Source organism: Neofelis nebulosa, chromosome 14 (genome assembly GCF_028018385.1).
Source record: "Neofelis nebulosa isolate mNeoNeb1 chromosome 14, mNeoNeb1.pri, whole genome shotgun sequence".
Lineage (NCBI taxonomy): Eukaryota > Metazoa > Chordata > Mammalia > Carnivora > Felidae > Neofelis > Neofelis nebulosa.
Genome location: NC_080795.1, coordinates 29,122,933 through 29,146,208, shown reverse-complemented (window position 1 = coordinate 29,146,208; position 23,276 = coordinate 29,122,933). Strand labels below are relative to the sequence as shown.

General features: G+C 36.4%; 1 protein-coding gene across 3 annotated transcripts in view; it reads right to left on the bottom strand.

The window, feature by feature from the left end:
• Positions 1-785: 785 nt before the first annotated feature.
• Positions 786-23,276, bottom strand: part of ZBTB10 (zinc finger and BTB domain containing 10) — a 37,967-nt gene continuing 15,476 nt past the window's right edge. For 2 of the 3 annotated variants that reach the window (XM_058699920.1, XM_058699918.1), the window contains exons 3-6: positions 11,026-11,124; positions 6,730-6,906; positions 6,333-6,505; positions 786-6,068 (exon numbers count right to left, since the gene is read on the bottom strand). In XM_058699920.1, coding sequence (XP_058555903.1) covers positions 5,763-6,068; positions 6,333-6,505; positions 6,730-6,906; positions 11,026-11,124 — 755 coding nt within the window. In that variant the 3' untranslated portion in view covers positions 786-5,762. The remainder of the gene's footprint in view (positions 6,069-6,332; positions 6,506-6,729; positions 6,907-11,025; positions 11,125-23,276) is intronic. The other variant, XM_058699919.1, reaches the window with a different exon arrangement.

The following is a 23,276-nucleotide window of genomic DNA, read 5'->3' as shown; positions in this document are numbered from 1 at the left end:
AGTAATTTAATTTCCTATACTACCTTCCAAACATTGGTCTGTGATGATGTGCAAAGTGAAAAAGAAAAAAGCTCAAATAGCAATTTTTTCCATAAAGCTAAACCAATCGTTCTTAATTTCCACTGTATCCTTTTTGGTGTCATGAGATACTTACACATAATCTTATCGATGTTCTTGCTAAACCAGAGAAAAAACTGGTTAACTACAATGGTCCAAAAATTTTTAAGCGAAAAACAAAACACCTTTGGATAGAAATGTTTGGTCAATTATTACCTTAGCCAAACGGCTTATCAGGTAATCTTCCACTTTCTCTAGAATATCTCCAGCAATAGGACATCTGGTTTCTTTCTGAAGCAATTACATTTCATCTTTGGATAATTACTAAAAGCTGCTTTTTAATCTGGAGTCAAATAGTCCCAGTCTTAACCTCTTGGAACCATACAGAATATATGTAATTATTCTGCCACATGACGGCTTTTATAAGTTTAAGACACTAGGCTTTTACATGTTACATGGCCACCCTTCTCCAAACAAAACTTTCATTTCTTTAGTAAAGTCTGTATCTGGTCACTCTATGATTTCCTTTGTTCTCTTACTAACACCACAACCACAAATACCTAAAAAAATAATAATAAAACAAGTATGTTTTCTCTATATTATTAAAGTTACAGACACCCAAAACATAGATTTACTTGTAATTCATTAGTCTACTAATACGCAGTAAATATGGGATGTAGTTTACCTTTGCTTTTCAATCCACTTCCAAAATTATGCACACGTGTAAATTAGAGGGGAAATATTTTAATGTTTTCTAAAACCTGTAAAGAATCCCAAAAGTAATAAAGATTAAAAGATAGATGAAATGCTGATTACAAATCACTGCTATCTATTAATTAAAGCAGCTCTCCAAGCATTACGAGGAGGTAGTTTGAGTCATTTATGCACTTCATATAAAAACATACAAACCAAAAAACCCTATTATGTAATTCAAACGTGTAAACCTTAAGTACAAAGATATCTGAATTATACATAAGTCAAAGTTTACAAAGGTGCTCCCCTACCCCAAATAGTCCAAATTAATACACTTTCAAAGAAATCTGAATTAAATGTCAGAGTCAACAAAATTCACAAAGCCAGAAGCAAGTTTAGTGCTCACAAGTTTATATTTTTAGGTTTGATAAAGATTCTTGTGTATTTTCTAAATACACAGACAAAACAGTTTTGGAAGTTTACATACATGTCTTAGGACACTTATACTAGGTAGGTAAATTACATTTAAAAAATTGGTCTTCGTAAAAGATCTTCCCCAAGAGCTTTTACAAACAGCAGGCAGAAGAAAGCGTTCTTTTATGTTTACAGTGTTTAAAATGCTGATTCTCCCATTTCATAATGGCCTCAACCATCCCTCTCCTCAACCCAAAATTTTGTTCTCAATAGCCAGTGTACTCCAAATTAAGTACCCAATGTCATAAAATTCAGGGCCAGAAAACATCTTTTAAAGTGTGCTTATCCCTAACACATTTTAAACTATCTAAGAACTGTTCAACCTCATTTGAAAGCAGGGATACAGCAGGAAAAAACTTGCCATTTTAAATCCTAAAGTGACTAAGAAAAAACACCTGTTAGTTCTAAGCACATATATTATGTACCATAGTTAAGTTTAAGGATCTGGGTGACTGAACGGCACAAAAACTGGGGTTCGCATCTAGTTCTTCACTTTAAGACCATCCTTTTAAAAATAAAAATGCCACAGCCAATTAACAGCATGTGCTATACTGAGGTCAGGTGTCTTATTTATAGTCAGGTGACAAAACTGCTGTATTAGGAGGAAAAGACTGATAAGGATATTTGAGGGGGAGGAAAGATTAGACACTCAAATTCCTAACGTATGATGTTTTATGGGGAGAACATGTCTCCATACACAAACTGCTTTTAAAGCACTGAAAGTCTACAAAAGTTTAATGAGGCAGTTAATAGAGCCCCCTAAAAAGAACATGGGCTTCAGAATCAGATCTGGTCAAAACCCAGCTCTACCACTTAGTAGCTGTGTCACATCGGGCAAGTTATGTTATGCAAATTTCTTGGAGCCTTTTCTCTTCCATAAAATGGAGACAATAGCACCCACCTTAGGGAATTAGACAAAATAATGTAAAGCGCAAGGGCACATGTAGGCACTAAAACAATGGTAGCTTTTGAATCATTATCCAGAAAAATAAACTCTTCTATGTTGACAAAATCTTTAAAATATACATAAAGCTTACCGAAGTTTTTAAATTTATTTTTTAAAACTCCTCTTCCATCACACTTTGCCCCGTATTATACTCCTCCAGTCATCTTCAGGCTTTTTACAACTGTACTGTATGAATATAAATTTCCCAACCCTGATCCTTTCATTTTCTATTTTCTCCCCCTTTCCTCTTGGTTCACATCTATTATTAAACTAAGATGTATTAGGCTCCTATTATGCACCAGACATTGTTCTAAGCGCTTTACATGAATTAACTCATTCATTTCTCTCTTCTCCAGCAGGATGGCTCTACCAAAACCAGCTAGTGTTTCCCTTCCCCCCGCAAATTTCAAAGCTATTCATTAGTGTTCAGCTTCCCCTTCCTACAGTTTTTTTAAGCTCTTAATTGCTAGGGTGCTAAAATTTAGCAAAACATCTAGTGAATATGAATAATGAGGGCCAATAACAACAATGCAGGGACCATATGGAAGTAACTGTCTCTGAGAATTCTAAGAAATAATACATGATCTTGATTTATATGAGAGGGTCTGTTACTAGAGCAAATAGGAAAGAAAGTTTATATTCTTCCTCTTCATTAAAATTACAAGCTCTAAAATATGCTTCTCATTTAAAATATAAGTTACAAGAGAAAAATTCAGCAAATGTATAACACATAATTCTGCCAGGGCTCCACAGACAAAATTATGAGTATTTCATTGTCACCTTGAGACCAATCATAAGTTCTTATTATCTATCAACTTCCTGAAATTTTACGGTAAGTCAGAAAAAGAATATACTTTAAAAAAAAAAAAAAAAAGTCCAGTAGTATACCTTAGTACTAAAACTATTTTTAAAAAAAGACCTAGAAGGGAAAAGGCAGTCCCTCGAGATCATGAAACAAAATAAGTTAGGCAGTCAGCAAGTAGAAAAATCTGTCAGTTCTGTTTCTGGTAAAATGTTTACTTTAAAGAAGAAATTTTTATATAGGCTGAGGCTAATATATTCAAGAGTATAAACATTATTCCTTTGGATTACCTTTCTAAAAACAAACTTTTAAAGTATCATATTTCAGTTGACTAAAAATATAGCCAAATCTGTCACAACACAACATAAAAAGTAATGGACAATTATAGAATATTTTAAATTAACAGTAACAAGCCATCTACATCAAACCTTGTTTCCAACTAAAACCAAAACAAAAGCACAACAATCCCGTAGTGTACCAAGTGTGTATTTCAATTTACTGTATGCAATCTAACAAAAATTTGGTCATAATTTACCAGATATACATAAATGATTTAAGTAGTAAAAGAAAATTCAGTTTAAAGAGAGTAAGTTCATATCTTGAGGAAAAGTAAAAGTACATTAAGAATGTAAAGCCAAGTCCAGTTTCTATGCAATAAGTGAACTGTAGTCTAATAAAGCAGATTTAGGTGATTTTCAGATATATATCTTTTCTCTTTAATATATATTTATATATAGACAGATCTACCAATTGTAAACTATGGTTTATTTTAAAGGAGGGGGATAATGGGATGAAAGAAATCTTTATACTATACTTACATATTCACAAAGCAGAACATTTTACGTTTAAAATACTTTTTCATTCATAGTATCTTTGCCCAACTAACGTCTACTTTGGACCCCACCAGAATTACATTATACTCATTTGTCTAGAACACTGAGAATAAGATGTACTCTTCAGTCTTAAACAAAAATGAAAACCAAACTATTCATGTCAGTTTTACAATTATGTAGAAACTACAATAAAGTTTAGATGACAAAAGATGTATCTAACCATGTAACTGTATTTTATATCTTTGATTTATCCAAGCAAAAACATCAATGTCTAACATTAAACCATTATAGTACTGAAGTCGGAGACAATGAGAAAGCTTGTCTCTTAAAAAACCTATCAGCTTTTCAACTTTGATCAGATGGAGCACCAAAAGGATTATGTCTGTCAAAGTATACTTTGCAATTTTTTCCACACAAATAGCATAATTTAGTGACCTGATATAAAATAGGAAAATATACTCAATTTCTATTTAAAAGAAAGCTGAAAATATGATATCCCTCAATCTTATATAATATACAATATGTTCCTGATAAATGTCATGCATGTTAATATTAATTATGTGAAATGCTGCTGTGAGTTTAACAATCAGCTAATTCATCTGTCATTAGGCTAAATAAATCTGACAATTTCAACTTAATACATCACCCCTTGTACCCTGAAGAATTTAGTTAACAGAATAATTGTAAAGCCTCTCAATATCTTATTTGTAAGATTTTTGCAGATTGTTGAATCATGGTGACTACCAGAAAGACTATATATGAAGATGTAGTAACTTTGAGGAATTGAAAAAATAATGATCTATCATAATTTCAAAACGTTCAATATCCCAGTAAGTATCAAACAAAAGAGAATGCACTTTTTGTGTTATTTTTAATGATAAAAAGGGCACAGGAATAAAAACCTGATATTTCACTTATATTGCATAACAAGCTAACCAAACTGGACATGGAGGTCAAATTAGGAAACAAATCATTTTCCTTATTGTTTCTATGACGACTTTTCTTTCGATTAGATTTCTGTCTTTTCATATAGGACTGAGGTATAGTACACTGGCAAAAATAAAAAGAGGCAAACCAGAATAGTGCCAAAGTAACAGATACCCAAAACCGAATACCATGTCAGAAAACGTCATGTCATATAGTAACCATTTATCGATTACAGCAGCAGGAGAAAGTTACTTCTAGATCATAATCATTTTAGTGGTATTTGTCAACTTCGCCATGTTAACTTTGCAACATCATTTCTTCATTTGTAAAGTAGTAAAATTCATGTCAAAAAGGAAAGGGGGAATGGAGGAAGTCAGTTAGTTCATTCCAATAAATTACCTCTCCAGTTCTTATAAACATGCCCATCAGCACAAAATTGAGAAATAATACCTAAGACTAGAAGAGACTTGTTTTAAGTTATGAAGCAAATTAAAATGGAAAAATACAGAAAGGTAGAACCCATGGGGTTGAAAAGGCCCCTCACTGAAAATCTGTATTAAAAAAAATAAAATTAATAAAAATAAAAATAGAAACAAAACTCTACTAGTACAAACTAGCCTGAGTGGTTTGATGGACAGAGTAATTGGGTCAGCTGTCACTGTAGTCTTATAAATGGGTTTTCTTCATTCATGTTAAAGTGGCACATGAATGTAAGCTCTTTAAGGACACATACTATATATTCATAGGACCCAAATAGTTACTGTATATCCTATAAATAAAAAATATTTTTGATAACTGACTGAAGATGGGACTCCATGTAATCCAACCACAAGGTTGTTTGCTGTACAGTCCTGTGCAAATATAAAAAAAAAAAATTTTTTTTGCTATAAGGCTTTTTGACCCTACAGTTTTCACAGCAACATAACTACCATCCAGCATGTACCATATTTTGCAAGCCTTCAAGTTCAACAATTCAAATTGTCGATTCATATTATGTCCAAATGCAGCATCCTTGAGGAGTATAGGTCAGTTAATCATCTAGAGACATACAAACATCTCCTGATTCATCCCATCGAGATGGATCATTCTGATCTTCTCCATCATCAACCAGCTCTTCGTCAGCTTCTCCTACTTCATTTTCCTCATATTCTTCATCCCGAGGGAAATCTGTATCCTGTCCCTGATCTACACCTTCTTGCCCTCCTGGTTGTGATTTATCTGCACAGTCTACACAAACACCATAGCGTCGAGATCCATGTCTTATTCCAACACTGGCTGCTAACATGAAGATCTTCTTACACACCATACATTTGTATTTTTTATCCTTTTTATGCACCTAATTGAAGGGGGGAAAAATCCAATATAAGGATAGTACAGACAATAATGCATTTGAACCACTCAAACCACCCATTCAACAATGAGTGAATATATACCTTGTTTTTCTGTATGAAGTTCAGTTCATAAATCACATTCTCTGTTTAAGGCAATTTATTTAATATCAACCTTCCCTAAATTTCAGGTAATAGTGTTAAAATATCTTAAACTTCCCTGACATAAATATAGTTTATCTCAAAGATCATTTATATTTAAAGTTACTTACCAGGGAATGTCTTTTCACATGTTCTCTGCGAGTAAACAGTTTTCCACAAATGTCACAGCTAAATGATCTGACTCCCGTATGAATGAGCAAATGCCTTTTTAGTGTTCGTCTGTATTTGGCTACATAGCTACAATGAGGGCATTTTAACTTGTTCATGATTAGAGATGATTCACCTTTGAGAATAAAAACAAAACAAAACACACACACACACACACACAAAAAGCAATTATATATTAAACAGAAAATTTGCTATCAAAACCTTGTCTCTATCCCTGAGAACAGGGATTATTATAGGGCTACCATACTATTCAATTTTTTTAAAACCCAGAATATGGAAGCTTTTAATTGTTAAAAATAATTTTAAAAATCTGTAGATGTTTAGATGACTAATACTTGCCATTTTCCCAAGTTTCTTGTTTTGGCCAAGATTCAGGCAATAATCCATACTTGAAATCGTTTGAAGCACCTGGTATCAATCCATACTTGAAATCATTTGAAGTACCTGGTAGCAATCCATACTTGAAATCACTTGAAGGGCCAGGCATCAGGCCATACTTGAAATCATGTGAAGTACCTAATACAATTGAAAAGTCATTCTGATATAATGGTGGTAATAAACACCTCTTATTACAATTAAAAGAAAAAAATATTTATTTATATTTTATGAGCACTATGATAGAGAAGCTTAATATAAATAGCTAAATAAAAATGTCTACATTTTAGTCTAAAACTGACATGTCTGCATACTTTATTGCACTTTTTTCCATAATTTATTATCCTAATCATAAAACCCTGATTGGCAGGCATCTGAAATAGAAAAACTAAAATTTAAAACACAATTCAACCACAGGTAGAGAAAAATTTAGGGAAATAAATCTAAATACTATTTAATACTGCATGGAGGCCACAAGAAAAGTGCTCTTTTATACTGTATTTCAAACATTCAAAACAGCACTCTTAATTGTTACTCCTAATTATTATATCATTTGAGACTATCGCCCTGAAGCCCAGCTGTGGAATGGAATAGTGTCCTTATTGTCCCCAAAATAATCACAATCTTGTTTTTAAGACTAATCAGTATAGAAAAACAGATGAAGAATGAAGAATAAATACAAGGAAATTACAAATTCAAGGTTCTCGCATTATTACACCCGTTTGTTGTTTCAGACACACTGGACAAGGTAACTGAATGCCCTCTTGGGGAGTTCATCAAAACCTCTCTAACTCCATCCTTAAATCCAGAAAGTAGAATTAGAATAGTCAATATCCCTTAAGGAATCTGTGCCAGAGGACCTTTAGACTAGCTAAGAGAAAAATTACCTCCTTTGGATATGATTCCTTTTTACTTCTTAAGATTTTATTTTTTTAAGTAATCTCTAAACCCAATGTGGTTGCTTGAATGAACTTACAACCCTGAGATCAAGAGTTGCATGCTCTACCGACTGAGCCAGCCAATCACCCCTGGACAAGATTCCTTCTTGAATTTGTATGTATTTCCCTAAATCCAGGAATCCTGTGGCAATGTAAACATATCCAGAATTCTCCATAGCTATTGCCACACTGATCCAATCAATCATCAACTCTTGCCTCTGGATTATTTTCAGTAGCCATCAGAGTTTGTATCCAGGCTCACAATGTTGCCCTCTTACAGTCTGCTCTCAACTCAGCAATTAGAGATTCTTTCAGAACTTTAATTCAGAGCCTGGCACTGCTCTGCTCAAAAGCCTGCAAGGACTACCCATATCTCATTCATAGTAAAAACCAAAGACTTCCAAAATCTTACATAGCCTTACCTACTCTAGCCCTTGCTTCTAACGACTCCCCCTGGTCAGTCTGTTTCAGCCATACTGGCCTTTGTACTGTTCCTCCATGGGAAAATGGGTCCCTCTGCAAGACCTTTGCACTTAAACTCTTCTTTCCTCTGCCTGAACACTCCTTTCCAGGCTATATACTCACTCACTTGTGCAGTAATTAATTTTCCTCCCACAAAAACCATGGACTTTATATAAAACAATGCTTGTTAAAAAGGACTTTGTAAAAATTTATTTTCCTGTATCTACCTGCCAGATATACTACTTCTCTTAAAAATTAAAATAACTTGGGGTGCCCGGGTGGCTCAGTCGGTTAAGCATCTGACCTCAGCTCAGGTCATGATCTCATGGTTCAGGAGTTTGAGGCCTGCATCAGGCCCTGTGCTGACAGCTCAGAGCCTGGAACCTGCTTTGGATTCTGTGGTCTCCCTCCCTCTCTCTCTCTGCCTGTCCCCCATTCATGCTCTCCTTCTCTCTCTCTCAAAAATAAACATTTAAAAAAATTAAAATAACTTAATATTTCTTCTTCATTGAAAGTATCACTAACCAACAATGCAAAAGGTCTCTAAGGTGTTTAAAATTTCACTATAATCGGGGCACAGGGGAGGCTGAGTTGGTCGAACCATCCAACTCTTGATTTCAGCTCAGGTCATGATCTCTCCTTTCTTGGATTTGAGCCCCATTATCAGGCTCTACAATGACAGCACAAGCCTGCTTGGGACTCTCTGCCCCTCTGCCCCTCTCTCTCAAAATAAATAAAAAAAAATTCATTTCTATTAATGTAAATTGTTTTATACTTGGAATACCTTTATACCTTTTTAACATCAGTAAAGACTTCTGAATTGACAATTAGATAATTAAACTATAATGTACTTCTGTTCAAGGGTAAGTTTTCAGAATCCTAAAGTGAGACATCATGCGTGTACATGTGTGTGGGGGGGGAGGTGGAGACTGGGATGGGGGTGGTAGCCTGTGAACACAAATCTATCAATTTTCAGTTTTACACTTCTACATAAAGCCTGAGCTTTGACTTGTAGTTCTTGATGAAATCAGTACAAAAAAGCTGAGAGCAAGAACTTGCCTGTTTTACTCACCTTTGTATTGCTAATGTCCAAAGCATATACCAACTATTTATTGAATAAATGTATCTAGTGAATGCTAACACACACGTACTATTTTTTACTTCCTCAAAATACTTAACTTAAAAAAATTAAAACTTTTTAATACTCGAAATTCTGTATTTCTCTAGGTAATCTAAAGATCTAATAAACATCCAGGATAACAGACAAGAGACACCATATCTAGAATACAAAATTCAAATTAAGAAAACCTCAACCCAAACTTCTTTCACCTGTCCCAATTCTTTTAACAGTAGAAATTACTATTTATAGGAAGTATATGAGCAGTTTGACAAAGGTATTGCCTTTATAATTCAATACACTGGAAGATCATTAAGGTAATTAAAGATCTACTTCAAAACTGTGCTCACTGTTTAATAATATCCTTCAGGGTACATTTTTCCATAATGGCAAACTAAGAAGAAAGCAGTGTTTTTCTGAACTCAAATCCTAAGACAAAGGCTGATCTCAGTCATAAAAAGCACATGGATCAAAATGACCCCTAAGAGAAACGGCTTTAAATCAAGGGTTTACTTTTTTTGAAAAGATTATATGGACCATCCCCCATTGAAAATGTTTATGTGTAGAAATTCACTTCACCCCTCAATATAGCATGTATTTTCTAGAGCTTTTTCAAACATAACCGCAGTACCTTTATCGCATCCAAGAAATTTAAAATTGCCCAACTACCATTTAACCCATACTACATATTCAAATTTCCAACTGTTCCCCAAATGCCCCTTTACTCATTTTAGAACCCTGATGTTATCAAGACTGATAATGCCTTTTGGTTGGTCTCCTGGAGTCTAGTGGTTCTTCTGCTGGTCTTTCATGGCATTAACATTTAAAAAACGCAGAGTAGCTAGATTTCTGTAGGCTTGTCTGATATCTCCCTCATGATCAGATTTGAGTTAAACATTTTGGCATAGGTGATGTTGTGCACCTGCTACTGCATTATGGCAAGAGGCAGGTTATTTCTGTTTTTTTTATTGTAAAGAAATCTTTTCTTTTTTGTAACTGAAATAATCTATGGGATAACATGAAGACCATGTGAATATGCTATTACAACAGTCTTTTGCCCAGTCATTATGGGATAAGCCCATCAACAGTGGCTTAACATCCATGGATGATCTTGAATTGTTTCCTGTGGGGTATTTTTCAATTCTATCATTCTGTATTTGTTAGCTTGGCATTCTGTTAAGAAAGCTTTTCCCTCTCCTAATTTACTCAGACTCACATTATTCTCTGGAATATTCATGGATTCTTTGCCTTTACTTCTCCCAAAGTTCAAATGATAGAAATATTACTATTCAGAATTAACATTTTGTATTGCCATCACTAATCATACTATTATTTTATATCAAAGCTAATTAAAATACATTAACTAGCCATTTGGATAATTATCATTCTCATTCCATGTATATACTAGCAGGAAACCACCATCTCTATTAACTTAATTATTCTGATATTTAAGAATTCTAAAATCTCTAAATAAATGCCTCCCACAAAGAATAAGAAACACCCATCTATTTGTGTTCACCAGGCTTCCAAAGCATTATCACAAACATAGCTACTCTCCTTTAAGGGAAGAAACTGAGGGGTGCCTGGCTGGGTGTGGAGCCTACTTAAAAATAAATAGATAAACTGATTAGACAGACACATAGGAAAGAAACTGCAGTAGGTCCTTAAACATATACACAAACAATGCCAAATCTTTAAATCCTCTTAAACATACTCTTACTAATAAAATCCTACTGCACCTACCAGCATCACCTCCATCCTGATTGGAGCCAGCTTCAGCCAATAAATTTGTATTCACATTCCTATCACAATCTGGCCCTGAGAGTAGAGCACCATCCAGGTCTGAAAAGGAGATATTTTAATCGGTTATTTACAACCATACCATAGCCATCATCAAAACACCACTCCCTTCTTGGTATTGTTTCTTATGCAACACTAAATAGAAAAATATATGTAAGTATTAAATACCTGCTATATGCTTAATGCCATTAAGGTACAAAATCGTTAAGACATGGTTTTCAACCACAAGAACAAGTGCACACTCAACAGTGAGTACACTGTACTGAACATGAATAAGCTTTAGAGACAGGGTGAATTAGGCTACAGGCTATGTGAGCAAGTACCTCAGTTTCCTCATATGCTTCCAACTAGATCACAGATTTGATATATATAGGTAATGCAAGTCAAGTGTTAGGAGTTTTGGTGTCTGGCATCCAATGACAGCTGCTACTGCTGCTAGTACCAAATACTAGGTGTGTAAAACATGGTTTCTGTATTGATTCAGAAATGAAAAAGACCAATTAAAGCTAGAATAGTAAAGCAAGGCTTCAGAGAAGAGGTAATTCCTTAGAATTAACCTTGATATATGGAAAGGATGTGGAAAGGCAGCGTAAATGACATACTAATGATACCAATACTTTTGGTTCCAATCTGTTAATTTCTTTTAAATCTGTTCCATCCCTTCTGTTTCTCTACCACTGCCTTAATTCAGGCATCATCATTCTCTTGGATTAGTGAATTACTGAAACAGTTCCTTGGGTCTCCTTGCTTAAAAATATAATGCTCATAGTTCTATTCATTATCTTTTTTTAATGTTATTTTGAGGGAGACAGCATCCTAAGCAGGCTACACGTCCTCAGCACAGAGCCTGACCCAGGGCTGGAACTAACGAACCGTGAGATCATGACCTGAGTTGAAATCAAGGCATCCTCTTGGTACTTTTATTGGGCGCCTGGTTGGTTCAGTTGGTTAAGTGTCCGACTTCAGCTCAGGTCATACACAGTGCAGAGCTTGCTTCAGATCCTGTCTCCCTCTCTCTCTCTGCCCCTCCCCCGCTCGTGTGCACATGCACGCTCTCTCTCAAAAATAAACTTCAAAAAAACTTTTTAATGTTTATTATTTTTGAGAGAGGGACAGAATGCAAGCAGGGGAGGGGCAGAGAGAAAGGGAGACAATATCCAAAGCAGGCTCCAGGCTTTGAGCTGTCAGTGCAGAGCCAGATGTGGGGCTCAAACTCACAAATTGCAAAATCATGACCTGAGCCAAAGTCAGATGCTCAGCTGACTGAGCCACCCAGGAGCCCCAAAAATAAACACTAAAAATGCCACTTTGGGCACTCCTGGATGGCTCAGTCAGCTGAGCATCTGACTATCGGTTTCAGCTCAGGTCATGATCTCAGTTTTGTGGATTCGAGCCCCATGTAAAGTAGAACCTGCTTGGGATTCTCTCTCTTTTCATCTCTGCCCCTCTCCTGCTCATGCTGCCTCTATCTCTCTCAATAAACTTAAAAAAAATTGGGGACATCTGCGTGGCTTTGTCGGTTAAGCTTTCAACTTTGACTCAGGTCATTCAGGTCATGATCTTGCGGTCCTTGAGTTCGAGCCCAGCATCAGGCTCCTTGCTGACAGCTCAGCGTCTGGAGCCTGCTTCAGATTCTGTGTCTCCTTCTCTCTCTGCCCCTCCCCCACTCATGCGGTCTCTCTCAAGAATAAACATTGAAAAAAATTTTTTTTTATTTTTTAAATGCCACTTTTTATGGACAATCTGTCCTCTACTTCCAAGATTCATTTTTTTTTTTTTAATGGTTATTTATTTTTGAGACAGGGAGAGACAGAGCATGAACAGGGGAGGGGAAGAGAGAGAGGGAAACAGAATCTGAAGCAGGCTCCAGGCTCTGAGCCATCAGCCCAGGGCCCGACACGGGGCTCGAACTCATGGACAACGAGATCGTGACCTGAGTTGAAGTCGGACGCTTAACTGACTGAGCCACCCAGGCGTCCCCCAAGATTCATTTTTGATAATACCACTCCATACTTACTGATCTAGCTTCCCAACTCAAGATAAAAAAAAAATTTTAAATAACAAAGAAAGAAATCCTTCCTCTTTACATAAGCAGATACTTCATTTAAAAAAAAAAAAAAAAAAAAAAACCAAAAAACTCCATGGTGGGCAAATGAAACTGTGGTACACTTACACAATGAAATTCCACCCAGTAATGGTTCTAGTGCATAGTTATAAAACCTCAAATCACTGAATGGATCTGGCATTTATGGTCTGGTCTAAGAAGCCAGTAGGATTACGTATTTGCATAATGAAGGAGAGAAGAGTATATATTGATCCTCTCAAGCAGGTGCAGATAGGTCATATAGAGCCCTGCAGGTCATGGTCAGGATTCTGGCCTATAGTCTAAAAGCAAAAGAAGGATTTTAAACAAGGTGTTAATTTCATTTACCTTAAAAAAAAATCCTGGTATTATATGAATTAATTAAAAGAGGGCAAAAAGGTGACTAGTTAGTAAACTATTTTAGAAATTCAGGTAAGAACTGATGGTGGCCTTGACTGACGAGAGCAACAAATGGGGGAAAGTAGATAAGTAAGGAAACTTTGTGGAGGAAGAACCAATAGTGCTTGGTGACAGACTGAATATGGAAAAGGCAGGGAGGGTTTGAAGGTAATGAGGGAAATTTCCAGCCTATACTAAAGGCAGTTAGGAAACTCTGGTGGGTAGAGGACCAGTTTTGGAGGCTTACGTAGTTATGAAGATACTGAGTTTGACATACCTAAGAAAGAGGTAATTTAATAATAGGTTTGGAGTAGGAATAGGGGTTAAATGGGTAAACTCTAGATACTGCCTGGGACCAAATCTCATCTGTGCCACTTCCCAGCTGTGTGACAGTTGTGAAGCAGCTTATTTTGCTTTTCTAACGTAGTGGTTCTCAAAGTATGGCTCCTAAATCAGCAGCATCAGCATTATCCGGGAACTTGCTAGAAATGTAATTTTCAGGACCTATCCCAAACCTACTGAATCAGGATACTGTGGTGGTGGGGGCCCAGAAATCTGCATTTTAAAAAGCCCTCTAGGTGATTCTGATGCTTACTAGAGACTGAGAACTGTTCTATTATAAAAATCGGGAAATTATCAGGCAAAGAACTAAGCACTTTTCATTTATTATCTCAAAGGACCAAATTAGATAAATGAAAAGTACTTAGCTCTTTGTCTGGTAAATAGCAAACACTCAAACTTTTAATTTTTTTTAATTTAAGCTCCCAAGTGAAGAAATTTAGTACCAAAGGCTATACAGATTTGATGCTTCAACTGGTGATAAAAATGAGTTGTCAGAATGTATGTGGTAAATAAGACCACGGAAGTAAACAGAGGAGACCATTAGGAAAAAAATATGACCAATATGCTGAGGAATCCTAGCATTCAATAAACTTGAAAAGGATATAAAAGGACTTTAAGAAAGATAATTTTAAAAAAATCTTTTTAATGTTTATTTGTGTGTGTGTGTGTGAGAGAGAGAGAGAGAGAGAGAGAGAGAGAGAGAGAGAGAGAGAGAGAGAAAGAGAGGGAGGGAGGGAGAGGGGCAGAGAGAGAGGGAGACACAGAATCTGAAGCAGGCTCCATTCTGAGCTGTTAGCACAGAGCCTGACACAGGGCACCTGAGCCCAAGTCGGACGCTTAACTGACTAAGCCACCCAGGCGCCCGTGGAAAAAGAGTATTTCAAGAAATACTCCACCATGACAATGCTGAAATGCTGCCAAAACTTCAAGATTAAGGACTGAAATGTGCATTACTTTCATTCAATAAATACTGAGCACCTAGGACATCACTAGTGATCTTAGAGTAACACTGGTGTTATCAGTGGGGCAAGGAGAAAGAGCAAGAGTGGCCTGTGCTGTGGATGGAAAATGAAGAATTATGATATATAATACAATCTGAGAGATTTGGTTGCAAAAGGGAATAGTGAGAAATAGAGAAAGAGTTTATTTTTTTAAAGATGAAAGTAATAAACATCTTTGAATGCTGAAATGAAGAGGTCACTAAGAAAGAGAAAAGTTAAAAATATTGAGGAAATACTGCAAAGAGGAGTCTGGAATCCAGAAGCAAATGTTTGGGTACTTAAGAGAGAGAGAAAGGATAATCAACATATAGAGATAAATTTGAAGACAAGTACTTAAGGGCATTCATCTATTGGCTTTTATATTCTCCATAAGGTGGAATAGTAAAATAGGAAGTTATTGCCTACAGTAAATTTTGGCTGTCAGGAGAATGAACAAGTACTTCATATGCAGAGCAGGAAAAGGAAATAGACAGAGACTCCTTTACCTGTTCCTTGAGAGAAGGGATATTGGTTAGGTTTTATTTTCCCAGCATTGTCATAATGAGTGACAAAATGCTTTTCAACAAGTGTTGTTAAATGTTGGTTTGAATATTCTGCCTTCTGCAACCTCTATTACTAGTTTAATTAATGGCATTTAAATGACAATTTCTCAGTTTTCTGGTGTACAGTAACATTAAAACATAACCAGTAACTGAAAATAATTAACTGAAATCTAGTGCCTTTGTTTTCCTATGAAAACCTGAATGTATTTCAATAGTAAATTTAAATTGTTATTCAAACAACTGTACTAGGTTTCCCCAATATCTTTTTTTTTTTTTTTAAAGTCACTATTCTGAAGAATATAGCCTGTTCAGAGGGCACTACAAAGTGGGTTTGTAAATACAGGCAGGGCGTTTCTATTTATGTAACATTCTATAGTGATTTGTTGAAGGCTTCCTCAGCTAGTTCTTAAAATAGACATTTCCTGTCTCCTACTCTACCTCTTAAGTATTAGAATTTAATTTGTGATCTTTACCCTAAGCTCAGAACACCTCAACCTGAAAGCTTAACAGATGGCAAATATATTCTGTGGACAATATTTCTTCTCAAAAACAAAATCATAACCATGCTACAAATATCAAATCTCTTTCAAAAGGTACTACTTAGTTCTTGATATCAAAAACAAATTCTCATGGGTGCCTGGATGGCTCAGGAGATTGTCTCTCTCCCTCTCTGCCCCTCCCCTATCACACTGTTTCTCTTTCAAAAATAAACATTAAAAACAAAACAAACAAGCAAACAAACACACACAAATTCTTAGAATAGGTAAGCTCTTCCAGGTTGACAATAAGCATGTTTAACTCAGGAATCAATACATCATGCTGGTACCTTATTCAAAAGCAGCCAAACTGCCTAGCAAATCATTTTTAATCAGTTGATGTGAATGGGATAGGAGGCACCTAACCATTCACTTCAAACTGAAATGAATTTTGTTTCACTAGCAAGCAAAAGCAGTAACTCTGGGTCATCATTTTTCTTCAAAACTATAGGATTAAAGAATAAACTCTACTATATTTGGTTTTAGGACATTCGCCACCTTCCTACTGAAATCTTTTTCATTTAAACTTGGCAAAAAGGGCTAAGATATCTCTGCAAACAAAAGACCTTTTTTTTAAAGAACTATTAAAACAGTTTCACAAGATAGCCATCTTTCTGAATTACAGCAGGTATAGGTACACTATGTATTATCATTCAAACGACTGAATGAATTTAAATGATTGAATTCAAATGGCTATAAGCTGCTTTTTCTCCAGTGAACAGGTAACTACAGACCTCTTCCCCACCCCCCACACACAAACCAAACACCAGATTTTACGCATTCAAGTCTGTAAGTCCCTTTATGTATCTCATTTAGATTTTACTACAAATTTATGGAAGAATAGTAAAAATATTATCAGCTTTATGAGGAACCTAAGATAAGCTAGTGGCAGAGTGCTACATTTATTGCCTATATTACATTGCCTCCCGAGAATATATAAGTTCCAAACCTATGGACTTGCTGCACACGAGGCAAAAAAAAAACCCAAAAAAACCCCCAAAAAAAACCAAAAAACAAAACAAAACAATCTGCAATGCTAGAAACGAGTGAAGAAGTACACCCATCTTTAACTTAGTTTCCTAGTGATACTTTATACTTTTTGCTAAATGAACAAAAATAAACTTTACACTCCATGCTAAATCAACATTTGCTTTACTAACTTTATTTAATAAAACCATTTCCAAAATCTTAAATGTACCTAGGTATCAGCTATTGTGGTTCTTTGTAAGTATTACATTTTTGTCTTTGAAGGCAATTTTCTCTTCAGGTTTATTTTTAAATAACTGACTAACCATGTTTTTGCATGTTTAAAAAGATGACATTTTATTCATGGATTTTTAAAAAATCAGATTAACAAGCAAAGAGAATGAGATTAAAAAAAAAGAATGGTGTGGTGCCTGGGTGGTTCAGCTCAGGTCATGATCTTGCAGTTGTGAGATTAAGACTGAGCCCTGTGCGTGGGGCTCTGCACGGGCAGTGAGGAGCCTGCTTGGAATTCACTCTCTCCCTCTCTCTGCCCCTCTCCCCCCACACTCCTGCAAGTATTCTCTCAAAATAAATAGTTAAAAAAATAAAAGTAAAATAAAGTAAAATCTTGGTCTCTACTCCCTCTTTAATTTATAACAATCACAACTTCATTTTCTCACATAAAAAAGAGTGGCAATGTTTGCCCACTTCACAAAGTTCTGTGAAAAGTGACACCAGGGGGCGCCTGGGTGGCTCAGTTGTTTATAAGCATCCAACTTTGCCTCAGGTCGTGACCTCACAGTTCGAGTTTGAGCCCCACATCGGGCTCTGTGCTGACAGCTCAGAGCCTAGAGTCTGCTTCAGATTCTGTCTCCCTCTTTCTCTGCCCTTCCCCCACTCACACTCTGTCTCTCTCAAAATAAACATTAAAAAATTTTTTTAATGAATAAAAGTGACACCAGTAAATGAAAATACTGAGTAAACTGTGAAGTGTAATATCAATCTGGTGTCATTAAGTGTGATTAATCTTGGGGCCTATCGTTATAGGTTTCTCTTGGACCACGGCAGGCAATGCTTCCAAACCATCTGGTAAAGGGAGTGGTACGGCACTTGCCTGTAAATGCTAAATAAACAAAACCAAGTTGGAAGGTTTCCCCAACAATTTTCTTCTGGGTCTCAAAACTCCAAACATGAAGCAGGTACAAACTTACTCAGACTGTCTTAAGAGACAGATATTCTTGAAATCAATGAAATGATAGAGAACATCAGAAATCAAGATTTATTATTTTTTTTAATATTTATTTTTGAGAGAGAGACAGAAAGTATGAGGTGGACACAGGCAGAGAGAAGGAGACAGATTCTGAAGCAGGCTCCAGGCTCCAAGCTGTGAGCACAGAGCCCAATGCAGGGCTTGAATTCATGAACCGTGAGATCATGACCTGAGCCGAAGTCAGAAGCCTAACCGACTGAGTCACCCAGGTGCTCCAGAAATCAAGGTTTTGGAAGTCACTAACTCAACTGTACAAAAAACTCTTAAGAGACCCAGTAAGATATATTCCACTTTCATATAAATATATCAACATCAAGTTTCTCTTCTCTGAAGACAGTTTTAGAACTGTTTTTTTCATAAACAGGTACAATTTTTTTCTCTTGATTGTGATCAGGTTTTTTTCTGCTTTTCAGTGGAGAGTAGTCAGTTATAAATGTATCATATAAAATGCCCTTGACAATTCCTGTAGTAGGATAGAGACTCAACATATAGTAGTTTCCTTTCCCCCACTGACTCAAGTGACTGCCCCATCTTTACTTAGATTAAGTTCTACTGTTTTTTCTTTGCACTACTCAACTAGGGCTGTTATTTCTGCCCTCACTAGTCCTTAAAAGGTCTACCCAGATCACTCCCCACTCCAATCCATGAACAACACACTCCAAATGTTTTTTTTCCTAAAGGCTAATATAAACACACCTAATCTCTAGTTAAAAACCTCTCACTACCTCAGTCTATTTTTGAAACCGAATCGACAAACTTACCATGTAAAACAAAGAGAATTACATTCTGCTCTAACCTACCTACCCAACCTCATCTTCCCACTACACTCCTTCTATTCTTTTACCTATTTACCCTGATTTCTTGCCGTGTAGTAGTCACTGAACACCCTCCCCCTCCTCTGGCAAAGGCTTACACAAGACCCTGTTCTTACTATTGCCTTCTCCATGAAGCCTTCTCCAACTCTTCTGAGCAGTTAGGAACCTCCCATTGCATCTGCTCATCCTACTTATTTTAAACATTTGTTCCAACGCACTGGGTACGTTTCTACCCTACAGCGACCCTACTATGAACAAGTTCCAGGTAAGGTAATCCTCAATCTTGACATCAACGTCATCTGACAAGATACTTACTTTTTTGGGGACTTAAATAGAAATTTTATTATCAGGGGCACCTGAGTGGCTCAGTTAGTTAAGCAGCCTTCTTGATTTCAAGTCAGGTCATGATCTCACAAGATGGAGTACCACGTCAGGCTCTATACTAACAGCCTGGAGCCTGCTTGGGATTCTCCCTCTGCCCCTCCCCTGCTTGCTCACTCTCTCAAAATAAACATTTTTTAAAAATTTACTAGTAAATTTCCTGTTATGATGTGGAAAGCTATTCTGGTATCCCAGAAAAATAATATTTGGTTATAAGATAACTTTTCTGGAGAGTAAATCTTTGAATGAAGATTTAAGACCTTCTGGTCACCCCAGAATAAATATTAAGACTATGTCAGAAACCAAAGTTTCAGTTTTATAGAACTCTCAGGGATTGACACTTAGACAATCTGATACTTTCAGGCAGAACTCACAAAAATGCCTTTGTAACTGATCTACAAGGCTTCTTCAGTACCTAGTCTGGCCACACAGATTCTATTTATTTAGGGTTTCTAACTTATTGGTAATAATCCTAACTACAGTCATCTCTTGGGACAAATACGGCAGACAGGGAAGGAAAGGAACACTAGGCAGATGAAAAGAAGGGGGAAAAAAGATGGCAGAATATTCCTACCACCATACAGCTATCTACTATCGTCCTTTTAAGATTAAACATTGGGAAGATTCTTATGGATTAGTGTATTTTATAATCCATTCACTACTGGTGGACATTTACTTTTTAAAATGATCATCAGGCCTTCAAACTATCATTTAACACCCAACTGTAACAGTTTCTGAAGAAAAGTAACTGGATATTATCACTTATAGATCATCCTTCATAACACATTCAACCAAAAGGATGCCTCAAAGTTAAAGAACATCTGGGACCCCCTAACAAAGAAAACTAATCTAGATCCATCAATCTATCTGAAATGCTTACTTACAGTAAGATGTAGAAGGCAGCAATTTTCAGATTTTATAAAAGTAATAACTACAATACTCCCAGTGGTGTCTAGGGGTAGCATCCTATAATCAGAACAGTATTTCTGCAAAGAAACATGAATATTCACATTTAAAGAAATGAGTAAAAGATATAAATAGCTGGTTTTGCTGCCAGCTAAGAATCAAGTTTTGTTGCCAAAATGATTAAGAAAAAGCTTTGGGTAGTTTTTACAGATTTCAAGACTTCAGAATTACAAAATTTTCCTTTCTTTCTTCCCATTAGAGACATTATGTGGGATACAATCAGAACCAGTTATAGTTAAGTGGCAAAAGCTAGTCCAAAGCCCACATCTCCTTAAATAAAGCCAAGTTTCATGGTTTTTAAACATATTTAATAGTTTATAAATTTATATAGCATGGTCAAAACAGGACTCTCAAATGTGATGGCCAATTTTCAAAATTGTAAAAAGTTAATCATTTAGAAAGCAGTTTAAGGGGCGCCTGGGTGGCGCAGTCGGTTAAGCGTCCGACTTCAGCCAGGTCACGATCTCGCGGTCAGTGAGTTCGAGCCCCGCGTCAGGCTCTGGGCTGATGGCTCAGAGCCTGGAGCCTGTTTCCGATTCTGTGTCTCCCTCTCTCTCTGCCCCTCCCCCGTTCATGCTATGTCTCTCTCTGTCCCAAAAATAAATAAAAAACGTTGAAAAAAAAAATTAAAAAAAAAAAAAAAGCAGTTTAAGATTCTGCAACATTTGGGGCACTTGCGTGGCTCAGTTGTTTGTCAGACTTCATCTCAGGTCATGATCTCATGGCTGGTGAATCTGAACCCCATATCAGGCTCTTCGCTGTCAATGCAGAGCCTCCTTCACATCCTCTGTCCCTCTCTCTGTCTTTCCCTTGCATGCACGAGCTTGCATGTACATGCACGCACCCACAGGTGCATGTACACTCTCAACCTGTCTCAAAAATAAACATTAAAAAAGATTCTGAGGGCATCTGGGTGGCTCAGCTGGTTAAGCATCCAACTTCAGCTCAGGTCATGATCTCACCATTCGTAAGTTCAAGTCCCATGTTGGCCTCTGTGCTGACAGCTCAGAGCCTGAAGCCTGTTTCAGATTCAGTGTCTCCCTCTCTGTCCCTGCCCTGCCCCCTCTTGTGCTCTCTCTCTCAAAAATAAACATTAGAAAAAATTTTTTTAAAGTTTCTGCAACATCTGACTGAAGGTAATGCATATACCTATTATCGTCCAAAACATAGAAAAGCAGAAGTGCGGGTTAGTAGCAAACTCTGAAGAATTCAATATAAATAGAATAATTCATTAGTCCAAACATGACCCATTAGAGTATCTTAAAGATATTTAGCTTGAACATTCTGTTCTCCCAAGTTGTCTTCTAAATACTCAAAAATTATTTGCTTTTTAACCAAAAGGCAAATATGCAAATTGAAATTTTAAAGCTAAAACTCTATTTGTAAAGGATTAATAGAAATTTACAAATGTTGTAAAGCTGTTTTCCCTGAGAAGTTCAGATGAGAGAAAGGAACGTTTAGATTATTTAAAAGAACTGTTAAATTCTTTGCTGAGGTAAAATCACCTTGCATCCTGTATACATTAAGAAAAAATCCAGGGCCACCTGGGTGTCTCAGTAGGTTTAGCGTCAGACTTTGGCTCAGGTGGCTTGCTACTGTCAGCGCAGAGCTCACAGATCCTGTCCCTCTCTCTCTCTCCCCGCCCCTTCCCTGCTGGCACTCTCTCAAAAATAAATAAAACATTTAAAAAAAATCAATCATCTATACAGAATTGTAATCAGCTTTTATTAAAGATAAAAACCAGGTTATATAATCTACGGCTTCATTTACAGAGGAAATGGTTATTATGCTACATGGTATCACTATATAAAACCCCAATGGAGAAATTCCTTTCAGAATTCAGTACCAGAAAAGTTTGTCATCCTCCAGAACTGGCATGTTTCCTCCTTTTGAGAGAGGCTTAGTATCTTAGAGCCAATTAAAAGCTTAATTAGGGCAACCATATTAACACCCTTGACTAGCACACTTAATTTCTTTACTGCTAAATTGTTTTGCTGATTTGTCAGTCATTTCAAAAAATGTTTGTACAAAATGTGGTATATATGCATGCATAAATTAAATGTGTATACAAGCAAAGCAGTATTTACAATGGGTGCAACCTGCTAGTGTGAATGAAATAACAGAAGAATCTAGATTCAGAAAACCATGTTCCTTATAGTCCCAGAGCATCAAAAGATCAAAAATAGGATTAACACTTGACTTGCTCTGTGAACACATTGTTAAATAATTTAGTTATTATTTTTACTCCTACAATTTAATTTCTAATCTTAGATTTTTATCTACTTCATTTGGCTGAAATTGGTTTTCTGGCTGTGTATCAGCAAGACAAGTATTTGAAATTTTTATATTAGCAGAGGAACTAACTCATTAATGACATCTTTTTTCCCTATTACCTAGAATTTAGTCTTTCCCAATAGTTTTAATTATCCCATAAACCTTAATAAAATAAAAATGACAGAAGTTTCTAACCTTTCCTAAGTTCTACTTTGTTATTTTAATTTTCTTTAAATGTTTATTTTTGAGAGAGAGAACACAAGTGGGGAAGGGGCAGAGAGACAGAGGGAGACACACAATCTGAAGCAGGCTCCAGGCTTTGAGCTGTCAGCACAGAGCTGATAGAGGACTCATGAACTGTGAGATAGATCATGACCTGAGCCCCAGTCAGATGCTTAACTGACTAAGCCACACAGACACCCCTCCTGAGTTCTATTTTCAAATATCCTCCTATATTAAAAATAATTTGAAGCAAACTGCATTAGTGAGTCAAATAACAAACATGCTAGGGGCGCCTGGGTGGCGCAGTCGGTTGGGCGTCCGACTTCAGCCAGGTCACGATCTCGCGGTCCGTGAGTTCGAGCCCCGCGTCAGGCTCTGGGCTGATGGCTCGGAGCCT